Source organism: Orcinus orca, chromosome 7, assembly GCF_937001465.1.
Source record: "Orcinus orca chromosome 7, mOrcOrc1.1, whole genome shotgun sequence".
NCBI lineage: Eukaryota > Metazoa > Chordata > Mammalia > Artiodactyla > Delphinidae > Orcinus > Orcinus orca.
The window spans coordinates 87,256,139-87,281,713 of NC_064565.1; the positions used below are offsets into that span (position 1 = coordinate 87,256,139).

The 25,575-nt window shown below is 42.0% G+C and overlaps 1 protein-coding gene across 2 annotated transcripts in view; it reads left to right on the plus strand.

Moving 5' to 3' along the window:
• Window positions 1-25,575, plus strand: part of KIAA2012 (KIAA2012 ortholog) — a 116,311-nt gene that overhangs the window by 41,327 nt on the left and 49,409 nt on the right. For both annotated transcript variants that reach the window (XM_033429862.2, XM_033429870.2), the window contains 2 exons: window positions 4,853-4,921; window positions 18,249-18,325. In XM_033429862.2, the coding sequence (XP_033285753.2) occupies window positions 4,853-4,921; window positions 18,249-18,325 (146 nt within the window). The remainder of the gene's footprint in view (window positions 1-4,852; window positions 4,922-18,248; window positions 18,326-25,575) is intronic.

Below are 25,575 nucleotides of genomic sequence, written 5' to 3' on the forward strand. Positions count from 1 at the left end.
CGACTTCCAGGTCACTTCCTTAAAAGGAAATCACTGGGGACTTCCTTGGTGGTGCAGTGGATAAGAATCCACCTGCCCATGCAGGGGACACAGGTTCGATCCCTGGTCCGGGAAGACCCCTCATGCTGCGGAGCAACTAAGCCCGGGAAGATCCCACATGCCACAACTACTGAGCCTGCGTGCCAGGCTCTGCAACAAGAGAAGCCACCGCAATGAGAAGCCCGCGCACCACAACGAAGAGTAGCCCCCGCGCAGCAACGAAGACCCAAAACAGCCACAAAAAAAAAAAAATTTGTTTTAATTTTAAAAAAAGGAAACCATTGGACTTGGTTGTAGTGGTGAAGTAGCTTCAACCACGTGGAAGAGGGGAATACTCTAGGGGATGATGAAGCCATAAGATATAAGGAAGCACAGTGCCCAGATACCTTCAGGAAGCAGAGCTACCCTGGGCTACCCCCTTCCCTCTAGACTCTTACCTGAAACAGAAATACATGTTTATCTTTCTGAGTCTCTTTGTTACAGCATATAATGCAACTATATATTCTTTCTTAATCTGGACAAAGCAAACCTAACAGATTTTTCTGATGAGCATGTTTTTGAATCCTCCATTGTGCTCCATTCTATCACACGTGCATTTTTCATTTTAAACTGCAATTACTTAAACTCTTCCCCTATCCTTCTAAATTAATTTCCCAAAGTTGGAGTGTAGTCTTTTCCCCCTTAGGCTATGCATTAAGTGAGGCTTTCTTTTCACCATACTTTGTAATGTCTAGGGTACAGTATTTCTACTTCCCACATCTTTGCTCTGCACAGTCACCTTGCCCTTCCTCCTACCACCTAAGAAGAAAAGATGGTCAGACTAACAGGTGAAGTCTACAAGGTGTCTGTGTGTTCTGTGTAGCTTCAGAGTTAGATTGAAATTGCCAGGCACAGATTTAGTCTTGTCATTTTGTTTACACATTGGGGAAAAAGAATTCAGTTTATTAAATGTTTCATGTAACTGCACCCAAGTTTTGCCAAGCTGGGAACTTGGACCTTTTCTGTGTAGTGACATTTTAATTCTAGTTTTCATAACCTGGAGATCAGACTGTTGCTTTTGCATAATGTACATAGTGTCTCGTGACTAGAGTTTGCTTTGTTTTATAGTATCTGTACTCGTATTTTTCAAGAGCTATTTTGTAAATAGATGATATATTTCTCCCTTGAAAACACAATAAAAAGAAAAAAGCACCAAAATAAATGCATCTATAATAATACCTCCCATCCTAGATTGCATTGCTTTGTGACAACCAAACCAGATCATACGTGCAGTATATAATAAAGTATTAAGTAAAACTCCAATATAAAATATCATTGGACCTAAAAGAGAGAAGACCCATAATATCATGTCCGACTCTTTAGATCAAATGGACAGAACGCCTACCATGTTCAAGGGAAACAGAAAGATGTTGATATCAAGAGCAAACATGCTCAGGCACATATGTCATCTCATTCTATCATCCAATAATCCTTTGAAGGGAGTATTTTCATTCACATACCACAGGTGAGGAAACTGAAACACAGGAGGTTAACCCCCTTGTGCACATTGATCACACCTGGTGAGCAGCTGAGCTTATTCATTCCCAGGCCCGTCTGTCCCAGATACTGTGCTCTTTTCTTCCCACTTCCCAGGGCTCAACCCCGGGCCCTGTGGCTGCTGCCCCCAAGAACCTCACAGCCCCTGTGAGAAAAAATTCACAAGCAAGTGACCCTTCTGCAAGGCAGAATGAGATGAGTGCTGTAACAGAGATCTCAACAACACGATGCAGGGGCCTCCAAGGAAGGAGCGATGAATTCTAACCTGGGGGACGAGGATGGATTTTTGCAGAGGAATCTCTATTTGTACTGACTTTAAAGAAACTGGTAGGGAATTCCCTGGTGGTCCAGTGGTTAGGACTTGGTGCTTTCACTGCTGGGGCCTGGGTTCGATCCCTGGTTGGGGAACTACGATCCCAAAAGCCTCAAGGCGCAGCCAAAAATTTTTTTTAAATAAATATGAACAAAATTCTATTAAAAAAAAAAGAGGGACTTCCCTGGTGATCCAGTGGGTAAGACTCCGTGTTCCCAATGCAGGGGGCCTGGGTTCAATCCCTGGTTGGGGAACTAGATCCCGCATGCATGGTGCAACTAAGAAATCGCATGCTGCAACTAAAAGATCCCACATGCCGCAACTAAGACCCAGTGCAGCCAAAAGTAAAAAATAAATAAAAAATAAAACAAAGAAAGAAACCGGTAAAGTGGATAAACAGAGAAGAGAGAAAGACATGACCAGCTGAGGGACCAGCATGAACAAAGGCAAAGAGATAAGAAAGCAGAGTCCATGCGGGAAATGATGAGTAGCCTGTAAGAGTGCCCCGTGGAGGGGCTTCATGGGGGGAGATGGGGCTGAAAGGCAGGCCAGGACCAGGCCAGGGAAGGCCTTGTGTGCCAGGATAGAGCTGAAATGCCGTCTTTTAGGCAACAAGAAGTCACAGGTGCTTGAGGAAGGATGTCATGCAACCCACCCTGTGTGCCAGGAATAGGCAAGAGAAAAGGCCGAGTGCTCAGACTACTGTAGAATCATCCAGACAGCAGCTGACCAGGGCCTGGATGGAAGGCAGTGGGCAGACGCAGGAGATGCGGCAAAGGGATAATCCCCAGGGCCGCCGACTGGATGTGGGGAGCCCACCCAGCACTCTGAGCAACCAGTGACAAACCTGTTTATAGTGTCTCTTTACAAAATTGGCTACAATTCTCATCTCCAATTTTCTACTCAAACTACCATTTTTCTGTTTTCACTTTCAGCTAAGAGGATGACTTTCAGGGTCTCTTGTGTACAATAATTAAGATAAAACAACAGTCAAGGCCTTGGAGCCCGAGTCACCCCACGGCGGCACACACAGGACCACAGCCCTCTCCCGTGTGGCACTCAGCTCCAGTACTCCTTTTACTTAAAGTCAAACTCCCACCGACACACATAAAACATAAATTCCAGTGCTGAGTGCCTCTCAGCTTGTCATGCACTGTGGCTGTTTTCAGGCTTATGTGCTCTTGGGGAAGTGGCTGAGCTCCCCAGCAGTATTTACCCACAACTGTGGTAAATAATACGAGTTCTAAGGAAAACCCTGATAGCAAATACTTGGGAGCTGTAAGGAAGAGGCAAAGCAGTAAGCAGTGATGGAGAGTGCTTGTATAACCCTCCTGCACCCTCTCACCCCGACACACATTGAGCTTTCTCTTTCATGATTGTTTTAGCCTCTTTTTCCCTTCCAACCACCGACCACTCAATTCTTTGAGGGAAAATTAACATTCATTATGCAATTTATCTCTCTCTTTTTAATCCAGAGTGTCTGTCTCCAAGGTTCCTACTCAATAATTAATGTTTGTTCTCCTTTCCCATTCTCCAGAGCATCTATTCTTGAACTGTAAGGTCAACAATTAACACTAATTATGGCTTTTTCTCTCTCCAGTGTTGGTTCTCAGAATCCCAAGTTGCCCTGCTCAGCCTAAGTTACATGTGTGCACGTGGCTGCTTGTGTGCACACGAAGGTGGAAAAGCACCAAGGAGCAGGCTTCTCCAAGCCCCCCACTTTAGCAAATCAGTAAAACCAAACATTCTTCTTTGGCAATGTCTCTAGTATATGTATTATCATTAATGAGATGATGAAGCATAAATATATACACATACATACATACATGTACTTGGAAATGAGCTGGGGGGGTAGTTAGATCTCAAAGTCTTTTTCAGATATATTTGATTCCCTCTGACCTTTTTCCTCCCTATTTCTATCTCCTTGATCTCTCATACCTCTGTCTCTCTGACATACACACGCAAACACACACACACACACACACACACACACACACACACACCAAATTTCTCATTAAAAGCCATACCTCTTGGGCTTCCATGGTGGCGCAGTGGTTGAGAGTCTGCCTGCCGATGCAGGGGACACGGGTTCGTGCCCTGGTCCGGGAAGATCCCACATGCCGCGGAGCGGCTGGGCCCGTGAGCCATGGCCGCTGAGCCTGCGCGTCCGGAGCCTGTGCTCCACAACGGGAGAGGCCGTAACGGTGAGAGGCCCGCGTACTGCAAAAAAAAAAAAAAAAAAAAAGCCATTCCTCCATTTCAGATTCACTCAGCTGATCTCCTTGCTATCTATTACCTCTCCCCTAACTATCTTTCTCTGGTCTGTCATCCTAATTCTCCTCAGCCATTAAAACAGCATTATTTTAACTAGTGTTCCTTTTGACGGACAAGGACAGCTAGGAGAACGATTCTCATCAAAAGTGACTCTAAGAGATTGCAAAAAAAATTCATCAGGGCTGTGCAAAAGCCTATCTTTCTGGCTAGAATCAGATGGGCTAGAATCCCTCCTGTCTCCCTGGTCCAACCCTTGAATTTGCGCTACAGCTGGAAGCAGGGGCTCCTCACGTTTGTCTGTCATACCCCCCATCGCTGCACGCACTGGGGTCCCGCAGCACATCTCCTGTTCAAATCTGGACATCTCCTCACAGCAGGTGTCAGGCATTAACTCTTTCATGCTCTTGTTCTGTCAAAAGTTCTCCTCTCAGAACTTAAGCATCACAGTACCTGCAGGGTTTCACCCTTAAACATCTTATAATAAATAAAAATATTATTTTCTTCAATGTTTTTTAAATCCTAGATCAACCTTCCCTCCATGATAGCATCTAAGCGTTTTCAAAACTATCTAATTCATTATGAGGCTTAGGCATCAAGCCATCCACTTTGTTTTCCCCTGTCTTGGGGTAAGGAATAGCTCTTTTTCAAGACTTTTCCACACTTTCAGGTAAAACCCTTATTGTTTTTCAGCCTGTGAATCTGTCAATTCAAATACCAGCCGTGGAGAGGAGGAGTCTAGTATTCAACATCTTCTGAAAGGTAAGATTCTCCCCAACAGAGTCACCTCTACTTCTCCTCTATGTTATTTGACTCACATACATATTATTTCATACCCAGACCTCCAGAAACACACAATTTCTCCCCAAATATACTAATAAGTAGGAAAGAAGATTCATTTCTTGGAGAGCCTGAGAAATGGAGTATCCTCAAGAGTTACTCATGGGCAGCCCTGTGTGCTGTGGTCTGAGAAAGAAGAAAAGTCGACCCAAATGCCTGTGCTGAGCTGGCCCCAGAAGGAGAACTTGCAGAGATGTCCTGTGGCTTTCGCAGATCATACCGTGCATAACTCACATTGTAATGAAGTGAGCATTGTCTCCCAGAGTTGTGTACAGTTCAAACTGCACATCCACAAACTAGAAAGCTATCTGGAAAAGACTCTCGGGCTTGTATTCTAAATGGAGGACTGAGGCCAGTTCTGCCTCATCCAAGGTTCCTTTGCTATTTCATTTCCCCCGTGGAGAAATAAGCACAAGCTGAGAGTGTAGCTTATCCTCCACCCACTGCCACTGCTGCTTCTGCTTCAAACCAGGGGTAAATATGTAAAGACTTTCTCTCACTCCTAAAAATAGTCTTTCATTAATAGAGAAATGTGTGTGGTCTTCCTCACTGCTTATTTTGGGGCAGGCAATGATGAATCCTGCATGAGAGACCTGCTATAGCAACAGGAAACAAGGTCACAGATCGAGGGCTGGAGCCAGAGCTGGGTGGAGGGCACTGGTTTTGCTAGAGACTGCAAAACTAGAAGGAGAGAGGGCACCATCAAATGCTTGCCAATCTCAAAATCTGTAAGCAGAGAAATACTTGGGAGCCCAGCATTCTGCGTTACCCCTCTCATCATTCTCCTTGGGTGGACATCCTGACCATGGTGCGAAGAGTTTCAGGGTCATTTCTGTTCATTCTCACTTGTTGGCTAGAACTGGGCCAGAGCAGCTCTTAATAGGAGCCCACCAGCGAAGGATATGATGATGATGATGATAACTATCATTGCTATCTATCTCCATGCCAAACATTGTGCTGAGTGTTTTACATTCATTAATTCACTTCATCCTCATTGCAATGATATGAGGTAAATTCTATTATTATCCTCACTTTTCATCTAGGACAGTGTGGCTCAGAGAGGTTAAGGAACTAGCCCAAGGTCACACAACTAAGTGGTGAAGCTGGGATTTGAACCGTAGAAACCTACATTTTTACCACTATGCATGGTGACATCAATCTAAACAGGGACGTTTCCCAGACTCACAGTTACAGAGAACAGACCTGTGGTTGCCAAGGGACGGCGGGGTTGGGGGTGGAGGATTGGGGGTTTGAGATTAGCAGATGCAAACTATTATATATAGGATGGATAAACAACAAGGTCCTACTGTACAGCACAGAGAACTGTATTCGATATCCTGTGATGAACCATAATGGAAAAGAATATGAAAAAGAATATATATATATATATATATACACAAAAAACCAAATCACTTTCCTATACAGCAGAAATTAACATAACATTGTAAATCAACTATACTTCAATAAAATTTAAAAATAATAAACAGGCACATTTCCATCTGACAATATGTGAGACTTTAGGAAGTTCCTGATTTCATAATAACTCATACTCATAAATGACTTCTGTTGCACATCCTTTTGTCCCTCCAATTCCCCTTACTTAGCATCAGACACCCTTTTGTGGGTAACACTGAAAATGATTTGCAACTTCTAGAGATATGCGGAGAAGCTGAAACCCAGTAGAAACAGTTTGGAAGAACCAAACTCCTAAGACAGATTATCAAGCCAGATAGGCCTGTTTACAGGGTAGCTCTCCAGACCAAAAATATCCTTCCTAATATGGCTGAAAATGTTACAATTTCACTTCATTCTCTTATTAAAGTCTCACTAATAATAGATTCACTTTGAATTCTGAAGTAGTCTCTTAAAAAGCTGATACTTCTGAGAAGCTACCAATCATTCACACTTCAGTAAAAATGTATTGAATCAGATGGCTGTCCTCTTGCAACCTAGCTGAGAAGAGCTGTTCTGAGGGACTAAAAATTCTAATGGGATGGGAACAGAAGTGGATAATTTGGGAGTAAGTAGAGTCTTAAGGGTTGAAACATACCTGCCTGTTGGGGTACCCTGGAGGGCTTGTATGAACAGAAGAATATTAGCTATATGGAAAAAGAGGCACACAGAGCAAAGAACATAAAGGGAAATGGTAAAGTGACAAAGACAAACTTGAGCTATTTCAGAATTGCCCCATGGCAAGCTTTATATCCAGGAAAGGGAAATAAAACTTTTATTCCTTGTCTTCTCTACTCCTAGTAACTAAACGACCTTAGGCTAATGCAAATCTCTTTCTCATTTCCAAGCTTTTGAACACACAGTTCCCTTTGCCTGGAGCATAATTCCTCATCTCCTCCTATCCCCTAACATCTTTTTTTTAATTGTGGTAAAATACACATAACATAAAATTTGCCATCTTAACAATTTTTAAGTGTATGGTTCAGTAGTGTTCAGTAGATTCATGTTGCTGTGTAACCAGTCTCCAGAACTCTTTCATCTTGCAAAACTGAAAATCTATATCTATTAAATAACTCCCCATTGCAATGGGACTACCCATATAAGCACAGAATACCTGCTGCAGGGCTTAGAATAGAGGAAATTTATCTGTTCCCTTGATTTGCTCAAAGACCTTAACAAAAAATTCTTACATTTCTTTGAGCTTAACACTCCCTATTTGTTTGTAAGAAAATGGATATAACACTACTCTGAAAATACCAGATACCCCCTGGAACTGAGTTCAAAGAGCAATTTATTTATTTATTTATTTTTAAATTTAGCTATTTAGAAGACCCTCAAACAAGCACATACACACAAACACATACACACACACACACACACACACACACACACACGACAGAGAGAATAGGAGACAGAGAATCTTCCAACAGTCTTCCGGGGATCACAACTCAACACCTCTCTACACTTCAATTTCCCCTTGGATTTTTTTTTTAATTTTACTTTATTTGTTTTTTTTTATACAGCAGGTTCTTATTAGTCATCAGTTTTATACACATCAGTGTATACATGTCAATCCCAATCGCCAAATTCATCACACCACCACCACCGCCCCCCCAACACTTTCCCCCCTTGGTGTCCATACATTTGTTTTCTACATCTGTGTCTCAATTTCTGCCCTGCAAACCAGTTCATCTGTACCATTTTTCTAGGTTCCACATATATGTGTTAATATACGATATTTGTTTTTCTCTTTCTGACTTACTTCACTCTGTATGACAGTCTCTAGATCCATCCACGTCTCAACAAATGACCCAATTTTGTTCCTTTTTATGGCTGAGTAATATTCCATTGTATATATGTACCACTTCTTCTTTATCTGTTCATCTGTCGATGAGGATTTAGGTTGCTTCCATGACCTGGCTATTGTAAATAGTGCTGCAATGAACATTGGGGTGCATGTCTTTTTGAATTATGGTTTGCTCTGGGTATATGCCCAGGAGTGGGATTGCTGGGTCACATGGTAATTCTATTTTTAGTTTTCTAAGGAACCTCCATGCTGTTCTCCATAGTGGCTGTTATCAATTTGCATTCCCACCAACAGTGCAAGAGGGTTCCCTTTTCTCCACACCCTCTCCAGCATTTGTTGTTTGTAGATTTTCTGATGATGCCCATTCTAACTGGTGTGAGGTGATACCTCATTGTAGTTTCCATTTGCATTTCTCTAATAATAAGTGATGCTGAACAGCTTTTCATGTGCTTCTTGGCCACCTGTATGTCTTCTTTGGAGAAATGTCTATTTAGGTCTTCTGCCCATTTTTGGATTGGGTTGTTTGTTTTTTTAATATTGAGCTCCATGAGCTGTTTATATATTTTGGAGATTAATCTTCTGTCCATTGATTCATTTGCAAATATTTTCTCCCATTCTGAGGGTTTTCTTTTCATCTTGTTTATGGTTTCCTTTACTGTGCAGAAGCTTTTTTTTGTGTGTGTGTGTGTGTGGTACGCGGGCCTCTCACCGTTGTGGCCTCTTCCGTTGTGCAGCACAGGCTCCGGACGCGCAGGCTCAGCGGCCATGGCTCACGAGCCTAGCTGCTCCGCAGCATGTGGGATCTTCCCAGACCAGGGCATGAACCCGTGTCCCCTGCATCGGCAGGCGGACTCTCAACCACTGCGCCACCAGGGAAGCCCCTGCAAAAGCTTTTAAGTTTCATTAGGTCCTCCTTGTCTCGTTCCTGATCTTTGAGGAAATGCTTTCAGTTTTTCAGCATTCAAAATGATGTTTGCTGTGGGTTTGTTGTATATGGCCTTTATCATGTTGAGGTAGGTTCCCTCTATGCCCACTTTCTGGAAAGTTTTTATCATAAATGGGTGTTGAATTTTGTCAAAAGCTTTTTCTGCATCTATTGAGATGATTAAATGGTTTTTCTTCTTCAATTTGTTAATATGGTGTATCACGTTGATTGATTTGCATATACTGAAGAATCCTTGCATCCCTGGGATAAATCCCACTTGATCATGGTGTATGATCCTTTTAATGTGTTGTTGGATTCTGTTTGCTAGTATTTTGTTGAGGATTTTTGCATCTATATTCCTCAGTGATATTGGTCTGTAATTTTCTTTTTTTTGTAGTATCTTTGTCTGGTTTTTGGATCAGGGTGATGGTGGCCTCATAGAATGAGTTTGGGAGTGTTCCTTCCTCTGCAATTTTTTGGAAGAGTTTGAGAAGTATGGGTGTTAGCTCTTCTCTAAATGTTTGATAGAATTCACCTGTGAAGCCATCTGGTGCTGGACTTTTATTTGTTGGAAGATTTTTAATGACAGTTTCAATTTCATTACTTGTGATTGGTCTGTTCATATTTTCTATTTCTTCCTGGTTCAGTCTTGGAATGTTATACCTTTCTAAGAATTTGTCCATTTCTTCCAGGCTGTCCATTTTATTGGCATAGAGTTGCTTGTAGTAGTCTCTTAGGATGCTTTGTATTTCTGCAGTGTCTGTTGTAACTTCTCCTTTTTCATTTCTAATTTTATTGATTTGAGTACTCTTCCTCCTTTTCTTGATGAGTCTGGCTAATGATATATCAATTTTGTTTATCTTCTCAAAGAACCAGCTTTTAGTTTTATTGATCTTTGCTATTGTTTTCTTTGTTTCTATTTCATTTATTTCTGCTCTGATCTTTATTTCTTTCCTTCTGCTAACTTTGGGTTTTGTTTGTTCTTCTTTCTCCAGTTCCTTTAGGTGTAAGGTTAGATTGTTTATCTGAGATTTTTCTTATTTCTTCAGGTTGGCTTGTATAGCTATAAACTTCCCTCTTAGAACTGCTTTTGCTGCATCCCATAGGCTTTGGATCATCGTGTTTTCATTGTCATTTGTCTCTAGGTATTTTTTGATTTCCTCTTTGATTTCTTCAGTGATCTCTTGGTTATTTAGTAACGTATTGTTTAGCCTCCATGTGTTTGTGTTTTTACGTTTTTTTCCCTGTAATTGATTTCTAATCTCATAGCATTGTGGTCAGAAAAGATGCTTGATATGATTTCAATTTTCTTAAATTTATTGAGGCTTGATTTGTGACCCAAGACATGATCTATCCTGAAGAATGTTCTGTGCGCACTTGAGAAGAAAGTGTAATCTGCTGTTTTTGGATGGAATGTCCTATAATTATCAATTAAATCGATCTGGTCTATTGTCATTTAAAGCTTCTGTTTCCTTATTTATTTTCATTTTGGATGATGTGTCCATTGGTGTAAGTGAGGTGTTAATGTCCCCCACTATTATTGTGTTACTGTCGATTTCCTCTTGTATAGCTGTTAGCAGTTGCTTTATGTATTGAGGTGCTCCTATGTTGGGTGCATATATATTTATAATTGTTATATCTTCTTCTTGGATCGATCCCTTTATCATTATGTAGTGTCCTTCCTTGTCTCTTGTAACATTCTTTATTTTAAAGTCTATTTTATCTGATATGAGTATTGCTACTCCAGCTTTCTTTTGATTTCCATTTGCACAGAATATCTTTTTCCATCCTCTCACTTTCAGTCTGTATGTGTCCCTAGGTCTGAAGTGGGTCTCCTGGAGACACCATATATATGGGTCTTGCTTTTGTATCCATTCAGAAAGCCTGTGTCATTTGGTTGGAGCATTTAAGCCATTCACGTTTAAGGTAATTATCCCTATGTATGTTCCTATGACCATTTTCTTAATTGTTTTGGGTTTGCTTTTGTAGGTCCTTTTCTTCTCTTGTGTTTCCCACTTAGAGAAGTTCCTTTAGCATTTGTTGTAGAGCTGGTTTGGTGGTGCTGAATTCTCTTAGCTTTTGCTTGTCTGTAAAGCTTTTGATTTCTCCATCAAATCTGAATGAGATACTTGCCGGGTAGAGTAATCTTGGTTATAGGTTCTTCCCTTTCATCACTTTAAGTATATCATGCCACTCGCTTCTGGCTTATAGAATTTCTGCTGAGAAATCAGCTGTTAACCTTATGGGAGTTCCCTTGTATGTTATTTGTTGTTTTTTCCTTGCTGCTTTCAATAATTTTTCTTTGTCTTTAATTTTTGCCAATTTGATTATGTGTCTCGGCGTGTTTCTCCTTGGGTTTATCCTGTATGGGACTCTCTACGCTTCCTGGACTTGGGTGGCTATTTCCTTTCCCATGTTAGGGAAGTTTTAGACTATAATCTCTTCAAATATTTTCTCGGGTCCTTTCTCTCTCTCTTCTCCTTCTGGGACCCCTATAATGCAAATGTTGTTGTGTTTAGTGTTGTCCCAGAGCTCTCTTAGGCTGTCTTCATTTCTTTTCATTGTTTTTTCTTTATTCTGTGCTGCAGCAGTGAATTCCACCATTCTGTCTTCCAGGTCACTTATCCGTTCTTCTGCCTCAGTTATTCTGCTATTGATTCCTTCTAGTGTAGTTTTCATTTCAGTTATTGTATTGTTCATCTCTGTTTGTTTGTTCTTGAATTCTTCTAGGTCTTTGTTAAACATTTCTTGCATCTTCTCGATCTTTGCCTCCATTCTTTTTCCGAGGTCCTGGATCATCTTCACTATCATTATTCTGAATTCTTTTTCTGGAAGGTTGCCTATCTCCACTTCATTTAGTTGTTTTTCTGGGGTTTTATCTTGTTCCTTCATCTGGTACATAGCCCTCTGCTTTTTCATCTTGTCTATCTTTCTGTGAATATGGTTTTTGTTCTACAGGCTGCAGGATTGTAGTTCTTCTTCAAAGAGCAGTTTAAAACATCTCTTCATTGGAATCTATAGAGCTTTTACAACTTTTTGTTTTCTTTTTGGTCTTTTGTTCTTAAGGAATATTTTCAGTAGGTAGTCTGTGAGAATTGCTTCACATTACATGTATTTTTGATGTATTTGTGGGAGGAGGTAAGCTCCACGCCCTTCTATTCTGCAATCTTGATCTCCGCCCCAAGGAATATTTTCAGATAAAAATGATAGAATTTTAAAAAATTATATAGATGGCAGACTTGGGTATTTGTGGACTTGAAAGCCAGTTTTGACTATTTGCAAATGACTTCAGAAGTCAGAGACACATACAATGTGTCATTTTACAGAGGCAGGAAGGCGAGGCTGGGAGACAGAAGACCATCACTAAGCTAGTGAATACAGCCAGCCAACCTCAGCGTTGTGGTCTGTATTCACTGTAACATGTGCAAGAGCTCTTGTGAAGTTATTTTTTAAAAAGAAGAACATTGATTTTTTAAAAATTTTTTATTGGAGTATAGTTGATTTACAATGTTGTGTTAGTTTCGCGTATACAGCAAAGTGAATCAGTTATACATATACATATATCCGCTCTTTTTTTAGATTCTCTTCCCATGTAGGCCATTACAAAGTATTGAGTAGAATTCCCTATGCTATATAGTATGTTATTAGTTATCTATTTTACATATAGTAGTGTGTATATGTCAATCCCAACCTCCCAATTTATCTCCCCCCACCCCCATGTCCTGGTAACCATTACATTTGTTTCCACATCTATGACTCTACTTCTGTTTTTGTTTTTTGTTTTTTTTTAAGATTCTTTTCCCATGTAGGCCATTATAGAGTACTGAGTAGAGCTCCCTGTGCTGTAGAGCAGGTTATTGTTAGTTATCTATTTTATATATAGTAGTATGTATATGTCAGCCCCAATCTCACAATTTATCCCTCCTCCCCACCCCCATCCCCTGATTCTATTTTTAATGGCCCTATAACGTAGGCCAATTTCTGGGACTGGTGATGGAATTAAGAGAAAATGAAGTGGTCTAACAATTTGATGATTCTCTGCCAAAAAATAGTTTTATAAATCACTCTAATCCTTTATCTATCAACTCATTAAAAGTCTGAAGAACTCCCCCTCCTTTTTCATTTCTACTTTAGTTTTACTGGTCATATGAATACACGCTAGGGATATTCACAAATCTAAGGACTCTTGAAACTGTCAGGATGTGTCCCTCCTAAAGCCAGGATCCACTGTCCATTTAGTGTATGATATGCATGAGGGATCAGGACCTTGCTCAAGCAGTGAAGTCATGCTTAGCACAATGCATTTTTTTTTTTTTTTGGCGGTACGCGGGCCTCTCACTGTTGTGGCCTCTCCTGTTGCGGAGCACAGGCTCCAGACACCCAGGCTTAGTGGCCATGGCTCACGGGCCCAGCCGCTCCGCGGCATGTGGGATCTTCACGGACCGGGGCACGAACCCGTGTCCCCTGCATCGGCAGGGGGCCTCTCAACCACTGCGCCACCAGGGAAGCCAGCACAATGCATTTTAAAGCTGGTATGGATTTCAAGATGTCTGTGTGTGTATATATCAGCTATATTTCTCAACTATAATAAAGTTGAGAATATTAAGTTTTGTTCTGTCAGAGTGATCAAAAAATAACTTTTATTAACTAGTAATCCATAAATACTGTCTTCTGTTTCATCACTCTTCAGACATTTGTGTTATCTTCTCATCAAAAAGACCATAAAGAAGCATGAGGCTTTTCTTAAGGATATTTTTCCTCCTGCTTTCTCTCTTGCTTCTTTCACACATCTCCCTGTGGCCTAAGGATTTACATTTGCTGTTGTCTTCATTCCTAGCAATTACTCATTTGAAAATTAATGAAGACACCAGCATCAGAACATGTCCGATAGAAAGAATTAGTGTGTCTGTTTTACAGAGCACATAAAGATTGCTCATTCATTCACTCAGGAAACAGTAGTTGACCATCTACTAATGCCAAATAATGTGCTGGGCATAAGGATACAGTTGAGAGATAAAGTCCATGCCTTAAAGTCATCCACAGTAGTGGAGTGTGCTGAGAGCTATGGATGAGCACAGGCTAACTCAGCCTAGAGTTTAGGAAGGCTTTTGGAAGGAGAGGACACCTAAGCTGAGTTTCTAAGGATATATGTAGGAACTAGCCAAGTAGAAAAGAGGAAAGAATGCTCCAGGGAAAAGGACCATATCAAGGTTAGAGAACATGGTGGCATGGGAGAAATGTAAGCAGCCTGTAATGCCTGGACCCCAAGGTACATGTAGGGGAGGAAGTAGTGAGAAAGACAGCTGGTGGGGTAGGCAGTAGCCAGATCATGAAGGCCCATAAGCAGCAACTAAGGAATTTATCCTAAAGATTGTGAGATCCTGTTTACACAGAAACTGACATAACCAGATTTTTATTTTAGAGAAATGACTCTCCCGGCTATGTAGAGAATGGATTGAAGGGGGTAAGACCAGAGGCTGGGAGACCAGATATCTGCATTTGTTTGAGAGCAAGTGACCAAGAACAATATTTTCTGCAGAATATTGAATTGAATTGGTTGGCTGCTTTGTATGTAGCTCTACCTTCAGCCTCTTTTTTGAATTCCCTTCTTCCATACCATCTTCCACTACAGGTATCCGTATTAATCCTATGATGTATATCGATTGGAGGGTTTCTCGTGTCGTTGATATTTTATTGCTACACAACTCGAATTTCAATTCCGTCATCTAGCTTTCCTTCTGTTTGGGGCTTGGTAAACTGCCATGTACCTTTGGACCTCTCCATAAAAAATAATTTATGAACTTTTGAGAGAAGCTGGTGTTCCCAAAGCTAGACTCTTGAGACTGAGCAAGCCTTGGTCTAAGAAGATATAAGTAAGTAAAAGAAGTTATCCCAAATTGGAAGAAAAATATTGTCCTTGTATTTACTAGGCATTTCCATATTTAAATTCAGACTGACTCATATCTTCTAGATCTACTTGGCTCCTTTAATAGAGCTCCCTGGGGTATGTCTTTAGGCTGGAGACTTTCTCAGGTCTTAAGCAACTGTTTGATATGCCCATCTCACCCTCCTCCTCAACCAGGAAGATTTAAAGTGAAAATGTGTAGCATAAACAAGGTCTTAAATCTTGTTCCAATAATTTGATGATGACAATACCAAAAGGCCATCTTGGGTCTTGATCTCCTGCATTAAACAAACAGACTCAAGATTTATTATAACATGATGAAAGCTCTACAGGTCATAGGCATCTTGAGTCTTATTATATAAAGTAAAGAAGGAAAGATCAGCAGGGCTATGTAAAGGGACCAGAATTATCCTTCCTTTTATGGTTATTTTCTACTAGGAAGAATTTTTTTTAACAACCTGGAATTTGCATTTTCCATTTTCGACCAAAAATACAAAACCATGAAGGTACAGAGGCTGACTTTTAGGCCTCCTCCCATTGGCTTCTGCTGCAAGTCCACATGCAAAGCTGTGAGAAGGCAAAGGTACTTTCTGAGATCTGTTTGGCAATGGATATATCCCCTCCTCAATGATGAACTACTGAAAGTTATGGGGGGGAGTTCCATGAGTGCACAGTATTGGTCAAAAGGTACTCATGGCTCAGAAATGGTATGTGTGGAAAAAGACCCTACACATAATTTAGAGGTTCCTGCCAGCACTTTCGATAGCTCCTGCCCTTGTACCTACCAAATGTTTGGCCACTTTGGCGCCTGCAGGTCTGATATTCTCTCACAAGCCCTGACATGCATCTACGAAGGAATCAGGTGGTCCACTGTGTCTGATAAGGTGACTTTCTGGAGTTCAGTCTCTATTTTGATATCAGATGAGCATCCTATACCAAGGGAAATAAATATTCTTTAACAATGGGAATAAATATGACTATGTTTCATTTTCTTTTAAAACAATAAACAACTTGGGAATTAAACATGGCCAACATAGGCTGAAATAGAAGTTTTAAGGCACCCATATTCCATGCTAGCATCAGATGCTCTTTCCTGCTTTTCAAGTTTTGAGTGTTTGCTGAAGGATCCCATGATTTGAAGAAGGCAGAAGAGGTTTGGGATGAGACCCCATCTAGTAAGGGTCATCTCTGAAACTGCCTGATTATCTGGTGGGAATGCTATCTCCTTGCTAAAAGCCTGTGGCTAGATTAATGCTAGCGTTTGAAAATCTACTCAGGCCTGATGGTGGGCGGCCAGGGAAAGAATGTGTTTTCTGTTTATCTCTTTCGTGGCAGAAATGTTCATCACAGAAGGACTCTGAGCTCCCAGTTTCAGGCAGGCCTGGAAGCTGTGTTGTCTGTAGTCTGTGAATGTACACACCAGCTCCGGAATAATGGGAAAGAACTAGGCCTGTGTTCACAGCCAGTTGCCTGAGTTGGTTGATGGGTCAGTTTCTTCAACTTGATAAGAGGGGTAGATTCTGCCACATGGTTCAGGGAGAAAGTTTTACCACCCCCATTGCTTTATCTCCCAGGAATGCAGTTTGAGTTGTGTCTCCTCCTTGACAGCTCGGACCTCAGTAAATTACCAGGGTCTTGACCCAAGAAATGGAGAAGTCTTAAGCAATTTTTCAGTCTCCTATCTAAAAATGTGTTTACATTTCTTGAACTCTGGCTGACTGATTCATTCTCCTGGTGTTGCAAGAACTTTCCTTATGCATTAGAATTTATAAGTTTCATTTCTAAGAGACCCATGGTTCCTTCCAAGCCACAGTGAAGTGAACCTCATCGCAACACAATTCTGTTGGGCTGGATTTGTGCAGAGGATGGATCCGGGCCAAGCAGCTGTGATGTGGCAAGACCAAGTGAGGTTAACAGGAGGCAGTGTGAGGTGGAGGGGAGAGTAGGAGAGGCTAAGTCAGGAGGTCTGGGTTCAGGTTCTGGGCTTGCGCTCTTTCAAGGTATGGCCTTGAGTCAGTCACATGAAGTCACTCTCTGGGCCTCAGTTTCCCCAGCTGTCTTAAATAAGAAATGTTTTAAATCTGTGCAGAAGCCATTTTCAAACAAGATAGATGAGAACAGCTGAGAAACAACAGAAAAGGGAAGGTCAGCCCACAAGGAATGAGTAGAGGCTTTAGGTCAAAGAGGCAAAGATGCAGAATCACATATGGCCAGACTCTTAACAGAGCTGCTTAGGAGTAGCAAGTATGTAAAGAACTTTTTGTTGGACACTGGTCCCACACAAGAGACTAAAATCCTTGTCAGGGGAGCCATGCACTTAGCTAAATCTGTCCCTCAAATAAACATTCCTTTATAAACATTAAATTTACTTTCTTAGGGGAAAAAAGGGAAAACAAAATCAATCCTATCCCTTTGCAGCATGAGGTTTGAGTGAGGCAGTCTTGGACTCAAATCCTTCCTCAAAACCTCACTAGCTGTACATCCTTGGGTGGGTTACTTTATCTTTCGAGCCTCAGCTTCCAGCCCTGTAGAGAGTATGATAACACAATAACACAACCATGGAGGAGAGTCGTGCAGATTACACGCCAACCACATATCGGTGTCTGTGTAGTGCCTGCTTCAGGGTGAGCGCCATGATTTCCATTAGTCCCCTCCCATCAGCCCCCTTTTGGCCTCTGCCTTTGTTTGCTTCATGTTTCACTTCTCCTGTTGCCCTTCCACAACATGAGGGAAAAGGGAAGTCTCTGATCTCTCTATCTGGAAGGTTGCAGAAGCATTTTCCTACCTCAGTGAAGTAGGATCATACAAATCTATATTCAACAGGATCAGCAGATTTTTTCCATCAATATTTCCTTCTTAATTTCAGCTTTATCTGAATTTTAGTAGCACAAAGAATATACTTTTGTTCTTTTAAAGAGCAACCAAAACAAGACAAGAGAAATTTGAATATAAAGTCTCAACACTATATTTAAGGTGGCATTTAGACTGTGCCTGTAGAGGTTACATGTGTTATTTGGTGAGTAAATATGAATGCCATAGGCATGTGTGTGTTTCCAATCTTACACATACGAGCTAGGTGTGTACGGGTATGGTATATATAAAAATTCATGAGACCTAGGTCTGACAACCTTGACCCTTTTCTCTCTGATTTTCATCATAGCAAACACTGAATCCAGAACTGATCTTCGCATGAATCTTAATGAAACCTCACCTTTGACCCAAAAGCCAGAGAAGCAGGTACAGTACTGACTCTGCATGAGCATGATACTGGACTTTGGGGTTGTTGTCCCTACTTGCTGTGTGACCTTGGGTGAGATTCTTCACCTCTCTGGGCCTCATTTGCCTCATCAATTAAATGAGACAAGTAGACTATAAAATCACAAATGTTCCTTAACTCATAGACTTGGAATGTCTTAACTCAACTTGGACTGTTTTGTCTGGCTCTTTGCATGTGCAAATAAGCTGAATAGGCCTTTCCCTGACTTCTGCAAAGTCAAAAAGGGAACAAGGAAACACAGAAAGGCATCCTCCATCGAGGCAGTAGGCACTAAGACTTTGTGCCAATGGGCCCATTTTTCTACTCCAATTCTCATTCCTAATAGGGAGGAAAAAATAGCAATCAAGAAAAAAATGCAAGGATACTGTGAAGAAAGGGAAAAAATGCTTTATCTGAATAGATTAAGAATACCGGGCTTCCCTGATGGCGCAGTGGTTGAGAATCTGCCTGCTAATACAGGGGTTCGAGCCCTGGTCTGGGAAGATCCCACGTGCCGCGGAGCAACTAGGCCCGTGAGCCACAACTACTGAGCCTGCACATCTGGAGCCTGTGCTCCGCAACGAGAGGCCGCGACAGTGAGAGGCCCGCGCACCGCGATGAAGAGCGGCCTCCGCTTGCCACAACTAGAGAAAGCCCTCGCACAGAAACAAAGACCCAACATAGCCATAAATGAATAAATTAATTTAAAAAAAAAGAATATGTAACAAAGTTGATTTAACATTTGCCCATGTCAGATACGTAAAAGGAGCCCAATTTAAATATATATATATATATATATATATATATTAGTGGTTCAAGGACGTATGTTCGCAAATATTTATAAATTTGTTCCTTCAGTTTAAGCTTTGAGGCTGGCACTGTCTTCAGATTCACTCTAGAGAGACAACTCAGGGGAATTCCTAGAGCTTCCCGGGTCTCAGAGAAGCTGGGGCAGAAGCCCCACAGCCCAGGGCTCTCTCAGGTCTCCCCCTGCTGGGCGACAGCAGGATGGCGGGACTGGGGGTGGCACCGGCATGGTCTCTGTTTCTCCCTTATCTCCAACTTCCTGCCTTTCTCCTCTTCCCTCACACTCATTAAAAAAACAGTAATAATAAAGGTAGCTTTGTTTTCCTGTGTGTGCCTAGCCGCTTCTGAGGAAGAACCTGAGCTCTCCCTGTTAGGACCCTGGGCCCGGGTCAGGCCTCCCCTGCGCTGAAACACAGCCCAGTCGACCCTTACTGCTACTGAGGAACCACAGAACCAACATTTGCATGTTTTTGTTTTTGTTTTACGTGCCTGCTTTGAAGACACCCTTTATAAGGGATCTAGAAGGCTTTCTTTTTCAAGAGAGTCTGTGACTGAGGAAAATGTGCTGTCATTCGATAATTCCACAACTGCAAAGGCCTTGCAAATACCTCATATAACCCTAAACTCTCCAAATTCACACAGCCCCGTGGTTGTATTCCAGGAGACCTCATATCACCTGCAATAAAAGAGTGGCTCAGGGCTTCCCTGGTGGCGCAGTGGTTGAGAGTCCGCCTGCCGATGCAGGGGACGAGGGTTCGTGCCCCAGTCTGGGAAGCTCCCACATGCCACGGAGTGGCTGGGCCCGTGAGCCATGGCTGCTGGGCCTGCGCGTCCGGAGCCTGTGCTCCGCAACGGGAGACGCCACAACAGTGAGAGGCCCGCGTACCGCAAAAAAAAAAAGAGTGGCTCAGTCATGTCAAATTAAGTCCTAAACTTAATTATGAACCTTGCAGTCAGAAAGAGGAACAGCAGACTGAGGGTCTTCAGCTCTAATCCTGGCTTTCCCCTGGGCAGCCGTGGCAAACCAGCTCCCTCGGGGCATTGCCTGTGCCTCCCTCGTGAAAGGAGGGGGGCTGTTCCCACCAGTTGGTTTATTCAAGTCGCAGTAGTCTTATTTCCTTTAGTAGTAGCCCCCAAAGCAAAACCATGTGAGGAAAAGTATAGGAAGCCCCACCAGCCCCCCAAACACAGAGAAAGGGGGGTGGGGTCCGGGAGGGGGCGGTGTCCCCCCTGCCTCCCCTCCCCCTTACTTCTTGAGGCTAACGACTCTTCATTAGATTAATCACTGACTTCAGTTTTCCCTACTTTCTCAACCTATTCCATGGAAATGACTAATTTCATGTTTACTGTAAATCATCTGGAAGGATTGAGAAACAAATTCTGCCCAGCAGATTTCGGTTATGTACCCTGACGGGCCACTGGCATACTCAGTGGATTCCTTCCACTGTCGCCGTCCCACTCTGAAGCAGGCTAGGACATCACACAAAATTGATCTTTATCAGCATCAGCAGTTTCTGCTCTTTTTTCCTTTCCATTAATGCCGCCCCCCACCACGCCCGACTCACCCCCTCCCTCCCTTCACTGGGGTCTGACCATATTAGGAGTTCGGTCACACAAAATACCTTTACTTTTTTATCAGTATGCTAGCTGCGAGGGAAAAAACAAAAACAAAAAACCCAAAGGTGGGATATGTTGTTATCACCATGCTTTATCGAGAAGTCACATACCTCGATTTGGAAACCCATTTCTGACGGGCGGGTGAGAAAGCCAGACAGCGCTTTGCAGACGTGACTGGCTTCCGGGATTTACCGGGTTCTGGAGGCCGCCTCTGGTGCCCCCTACTGGTTGGATTTTAAAACCTCCGCTGTGCGTTTCCGAAGCGGAGGTCTGCGCTGCGGGCGTGAGCAGGAAGGAGGAGGGTTCCCGCCCCCCCACCCACACCCCCCGACACAGGATGGCAGACCGTGGGACTCGCGCCTCACTGAGGCACCTCTTCCGCACCTGGCCGAGAATCAGGGCCTCGGCGGTAAATCCATAAATAGAAATGCGTAGTCACTGACATCAACAACTTCCTAGGAGTTGGAGGAGGGGGAAGAAACCTACAAGGGGAAATGTGGAGATGAAAAGAGAAATAAAAAAAGAAAAAGGAGACAAGCAGACATGTCTCAACTCCAAGCTCCCATTTCCTCTTTCAAATGAACTGCCTCCCCACTGTGAACAGAATCAAGTATTTATGAAGGCATTTTTTGCATATTAATAGCAGCATGTGGAGCACTGCCAGTTCTGAACTCCTAAAGGTATGGTGCCCTTTTTTTTAATGCAGGTCCTACAAACCCCTCACAGAATTTGGTATTCTCCTTCACATATATTTTCTTTTCTGCCTTGTGGCTCCTCTTAAGGAGTTTCATTTGATTAAGGGAAATTAGTTCCGGGGGTACAGTCAGAGACCGAGCCCTGCTCTTAACCTCGGTGGCTGACATCAATCGCTAGAGAAGCTTTTCCTTTTCCCCAGGGCCTCTCTATGTAGATAGAGGTGAAAGGTTGGGTGAAGTGACCAGCACCTTAAAAGAGTATTAAAATTGTAAATGAAAATTCTAGCAGGAAGTGTTAACATATCTATCCTGATCGGGGGAGGGGAGAGGTAAAACTTTTTTTTAAAAAAAGTAAGAAAAATAATTATAATTGAATTAACTACAGCAGCATTACTATCTATACTTGGTAAAGATCCCATTCAATTTTGAAAGAAAAACATTGAAACCCGTTAGAAAAATAAGCAAAAGACATAAACAATTCATATCAAAAAGAATAGCAATAGAAAACAAATGTGGAAACAATATTCATCCTGAGTAGCAATTTAAATTCAAACTGAGGCAAACTGGAGGTACCATTTTATATTTGAGATGTGTGCCTCCTCTCACCTGTTTTTCATGGTAACACCCACAACTGATGAGTTTTTGGTAAAACTGGTACACTTATACACTTCTGGTGGGTTGTAATTTGGTTCAATCCACTTGTAAAGCAAAATGGCAATGTGACTTGCAAAACATGAAAAAATATTCATACCCATTGATTCAGTATTTCTGACTTCTGGGAATTTATCCTAAGGAAATAATTCAGCAGAAAAAAAGTGAGTGAAGATGTCCATTGCAGCAGCATCTATAATAGAGAAAAATTGGAAACAGCCAGAGAAATGACTAAATTGTGAGGGGTTTAATTCAGGCATTAAAGTGATGCTTGTTCATCATAGATACTGTGATTTAATACAAAAGGTTTAACACATGGTTTCTCACCTTCAGCACCATTGCAGTCTTGAGCCAGATCGTCTTTGTTGTGGGGAGCTTTCCTGTGCATTGTATCAATAGGATGTTGAGCAGCATCTCTAGCCTCTACCCACTAGATGCCAGTAGCACAACCCCCTGATTGGTGACAGTCAGAAAACGTCTCCAGGGCTTCCCTGGTGGCGCCGTGGTTGAGAGTCCTACTGCCGATGCAGGGGACGCGGGTTCGTGCCCCGGTCCGGGAAGATCCCACATGCCGTGGAGCGGCTGGGCCCGTGAGCCATGGCCGCTGAGCCTGCGCGTCCGGAGCCTGTGCTCCGCAACGGGAGAGGCCACAACAGTGAGAGGCCCGCGTACAGCAAAAAAAAAAAAAGTCTCCAGTCCTTGCCAAACGTCCCCTGGAAGGCAAAAATCACACACACCCCAGCCCAACCCCACATTGCAAACTACCGATTTCATTTTAAAAGTAGAAATCAAAGTGATGTCAATTATGACTGCAACTATGTACAAAAAATACTGTATCTATAAAGACTTGCAAATAATGCTTGCAAAAAAGTGCAGTCATGCTCGTTTGAAATTGTCATGCTCGTTTGAAATTATGACTATGTTGGGTTGAGTCTTTTGTTTTTATTTTGTCTTCCTGGTTTGTCATTGTTTTTCTTTTTTTTTTTTCAAAATTCTCCCTGTAAGGAGGAAAAATGAATCATGAGGAGAGCTGGTTTTATTCAAGTCTAGCTTAAAATGATGAGGAGTCACAGTAAACAGCAAGCGAAACAAGGGTCAACACCATAGTGCCATTATTTTTTAACTACTGTTAGTTGAAATTATTTAACATTAATTAGGTTTTTATTAGATTATTGGGTAAGACCATCAGAATGCTCCTTCTGAGGATCTCAGCCCCTTTTCAGCATTTTATCCCTCTGATCCTAGACTTTGGTGGGGGTGGGAGGCAACAAATTCACCTGTTTTTCTGAAAAGTCTGGATCTCAAAGTATGAAACTCTCTAATCCATTCAGATCCATCTATGTAAGCTTGGGACAAGACTGGCCCTGAGCCCGCTGGTTTATGGAGTTGTCAGGGCAGAGAGGTTGTCAGTAAAGAGTATCAAAGTAGAAGCTCACACTTCAATTAGATTCCCCAAGAATCATTGCATCTCTTTGTTTAAAATAAGAAACCGTCTCACGAGTTTTGACATTGTCGGTTTTCTCCCTTTGTTAGAGAAAGCAAACATCCTTTCTCACTTGCTTTATCTTGGGTTTTGTTTTTTTGCTTTGTGGGGATTAGAACTTTGGTAGCGTCCTAAAAATCCTGTTAAACAAAAATTATGTCCCCTTTTCCCATTTCACAAAGCCACTTCTCTTTCGACCTATACTGTCTCTTGAGTTCAGGTTTCATGAGTTTACAACAGTATAAACTCATATTTGATCTTATGTGTCCTAAATTTACCTCTTTTGGATTTCAAAGAGTAGCCTGTAATTCTAGCGCACTAAGGATTTAGGTTGAATGAACCTGTGTTTACCCCATCTGTTTCTTTGGTGGTTTCACAGATGGTGTTCATCTCCCCTTTCAGCCTTCTTCTTTCAGGAGAAAAATAGAACACCTGTAGACACACTAAGTTTTTGTGCAAGGTACAAAGGTAGCCTTTTGTTTCAGTGTCCTTCTGAACCATACCCTGCCTTTTGTTGAACTTTTTTGCTGTTTTCTAAGAGAGCAAGCTACTACTCTTTAAAGACAGACTTTTTTTTCTTATTCTGCTTTATTCACCCTAGCATCTCACATGTTTAGGACAGTTCTTGGCACACGGTAGCTCCTCAAAGAAAGAAAAATTGACAAATAAATCTCTTATTGACATTAAGGTCCATGTCCTGGTTGGAAAAAAGCCTCTAAGTAGGATTTGGAGATTACACTTCTTTTCTTTCCAGTGAAATGATACAGAAGTTCAGCTGCCGTTTCTCTAACACCTCACACCATCTCAGAATACTTCCTACTGTTGGTTGCCATGATTTGGTGTTTCAGTCTCTGAGAAGCTTTGGGTCTTGTGCAGATTGGATGTGTCACTAGGCATCCTGCTTGGAGATCTTTTTGGAGGCTGATAAGTGAGACTGGGCCTAGCAGGGATGCCTGGGAGAATTAACCATCTGCATCTCCTCACCTGGAGAAGTTCCCTTTCCTCCCCACCTTCTATCCTCCTGTTTCTCATTTCTAAAGGCATGGCACAGCATTTCCCCAGCTCCATGCTCTTCCCCCCTCAGCCTGCCCCCTCCATCGCCCCGCCCCGCTGCTCTCCTTGGTTTTGTAAATAGCTTTGGTTGGGGAACTTGATTCAAAGGTTTTTTTGAAGATCTAAGCAAACTTCATCTTCTGGCTCAATCTTACCCACAGGATTACTTTGTCAAACCCAAAACTCCATTGACAATTTAAGGATAATTTACTGAGAGGGACTTGTTTTTAATTACAAAGTCGAGACTTTTATTTGTTGAATTTTCACTGCAACTATTATTTATTCCAGTAAGTCTGTATTTATTGATCTGTTGGCTACTGGATCCAACCAGACACATGATATGTGCCTGATTTTCTTTTTTCTTTTTATTATGGAAAATTTCAAATACATGCAAAAGTAGAGAGAATAGTATAATGAACCTCCATGTACCTATCATAAGCTTCAATAATTATCCCTCCATTATCAAGAGGGTCTTTTTAAATGGTCATAACAGCCAATGTATTTGAGGTTTCCTATGTGCAGGATTTAGAATTATCTCCCTTAATCCTTAAAACAGCCGTATGAGGTAGGTACAGTTATTGTCATTTACAGATGAGGAAACAGATGTCATGACAGACGGGGCCCCATTTAACATGCTACCTGCACTTGCCAAAAGGCCTACTGGTTTGGGAATCCCACAAAGTTGCTTTTAGATCCCAGCTTCTTCCACACTGACTGTGTGGTTTCAGGCAGGTTATTTAACCTCTCTGAGGCTCAATTTCCTCACCTACAAAGGACAATGATATTTTCCTCATGGGGTCGTGACAATGATTAGATGAAACAACATATGGAAAAGGATTAGCACAATGTTGTCACTAGGCAATCCTGATAAATTACAATAGGAATTATTATTCTATTCCCTCGCCCTCTGCTTGAAAGCTATTAT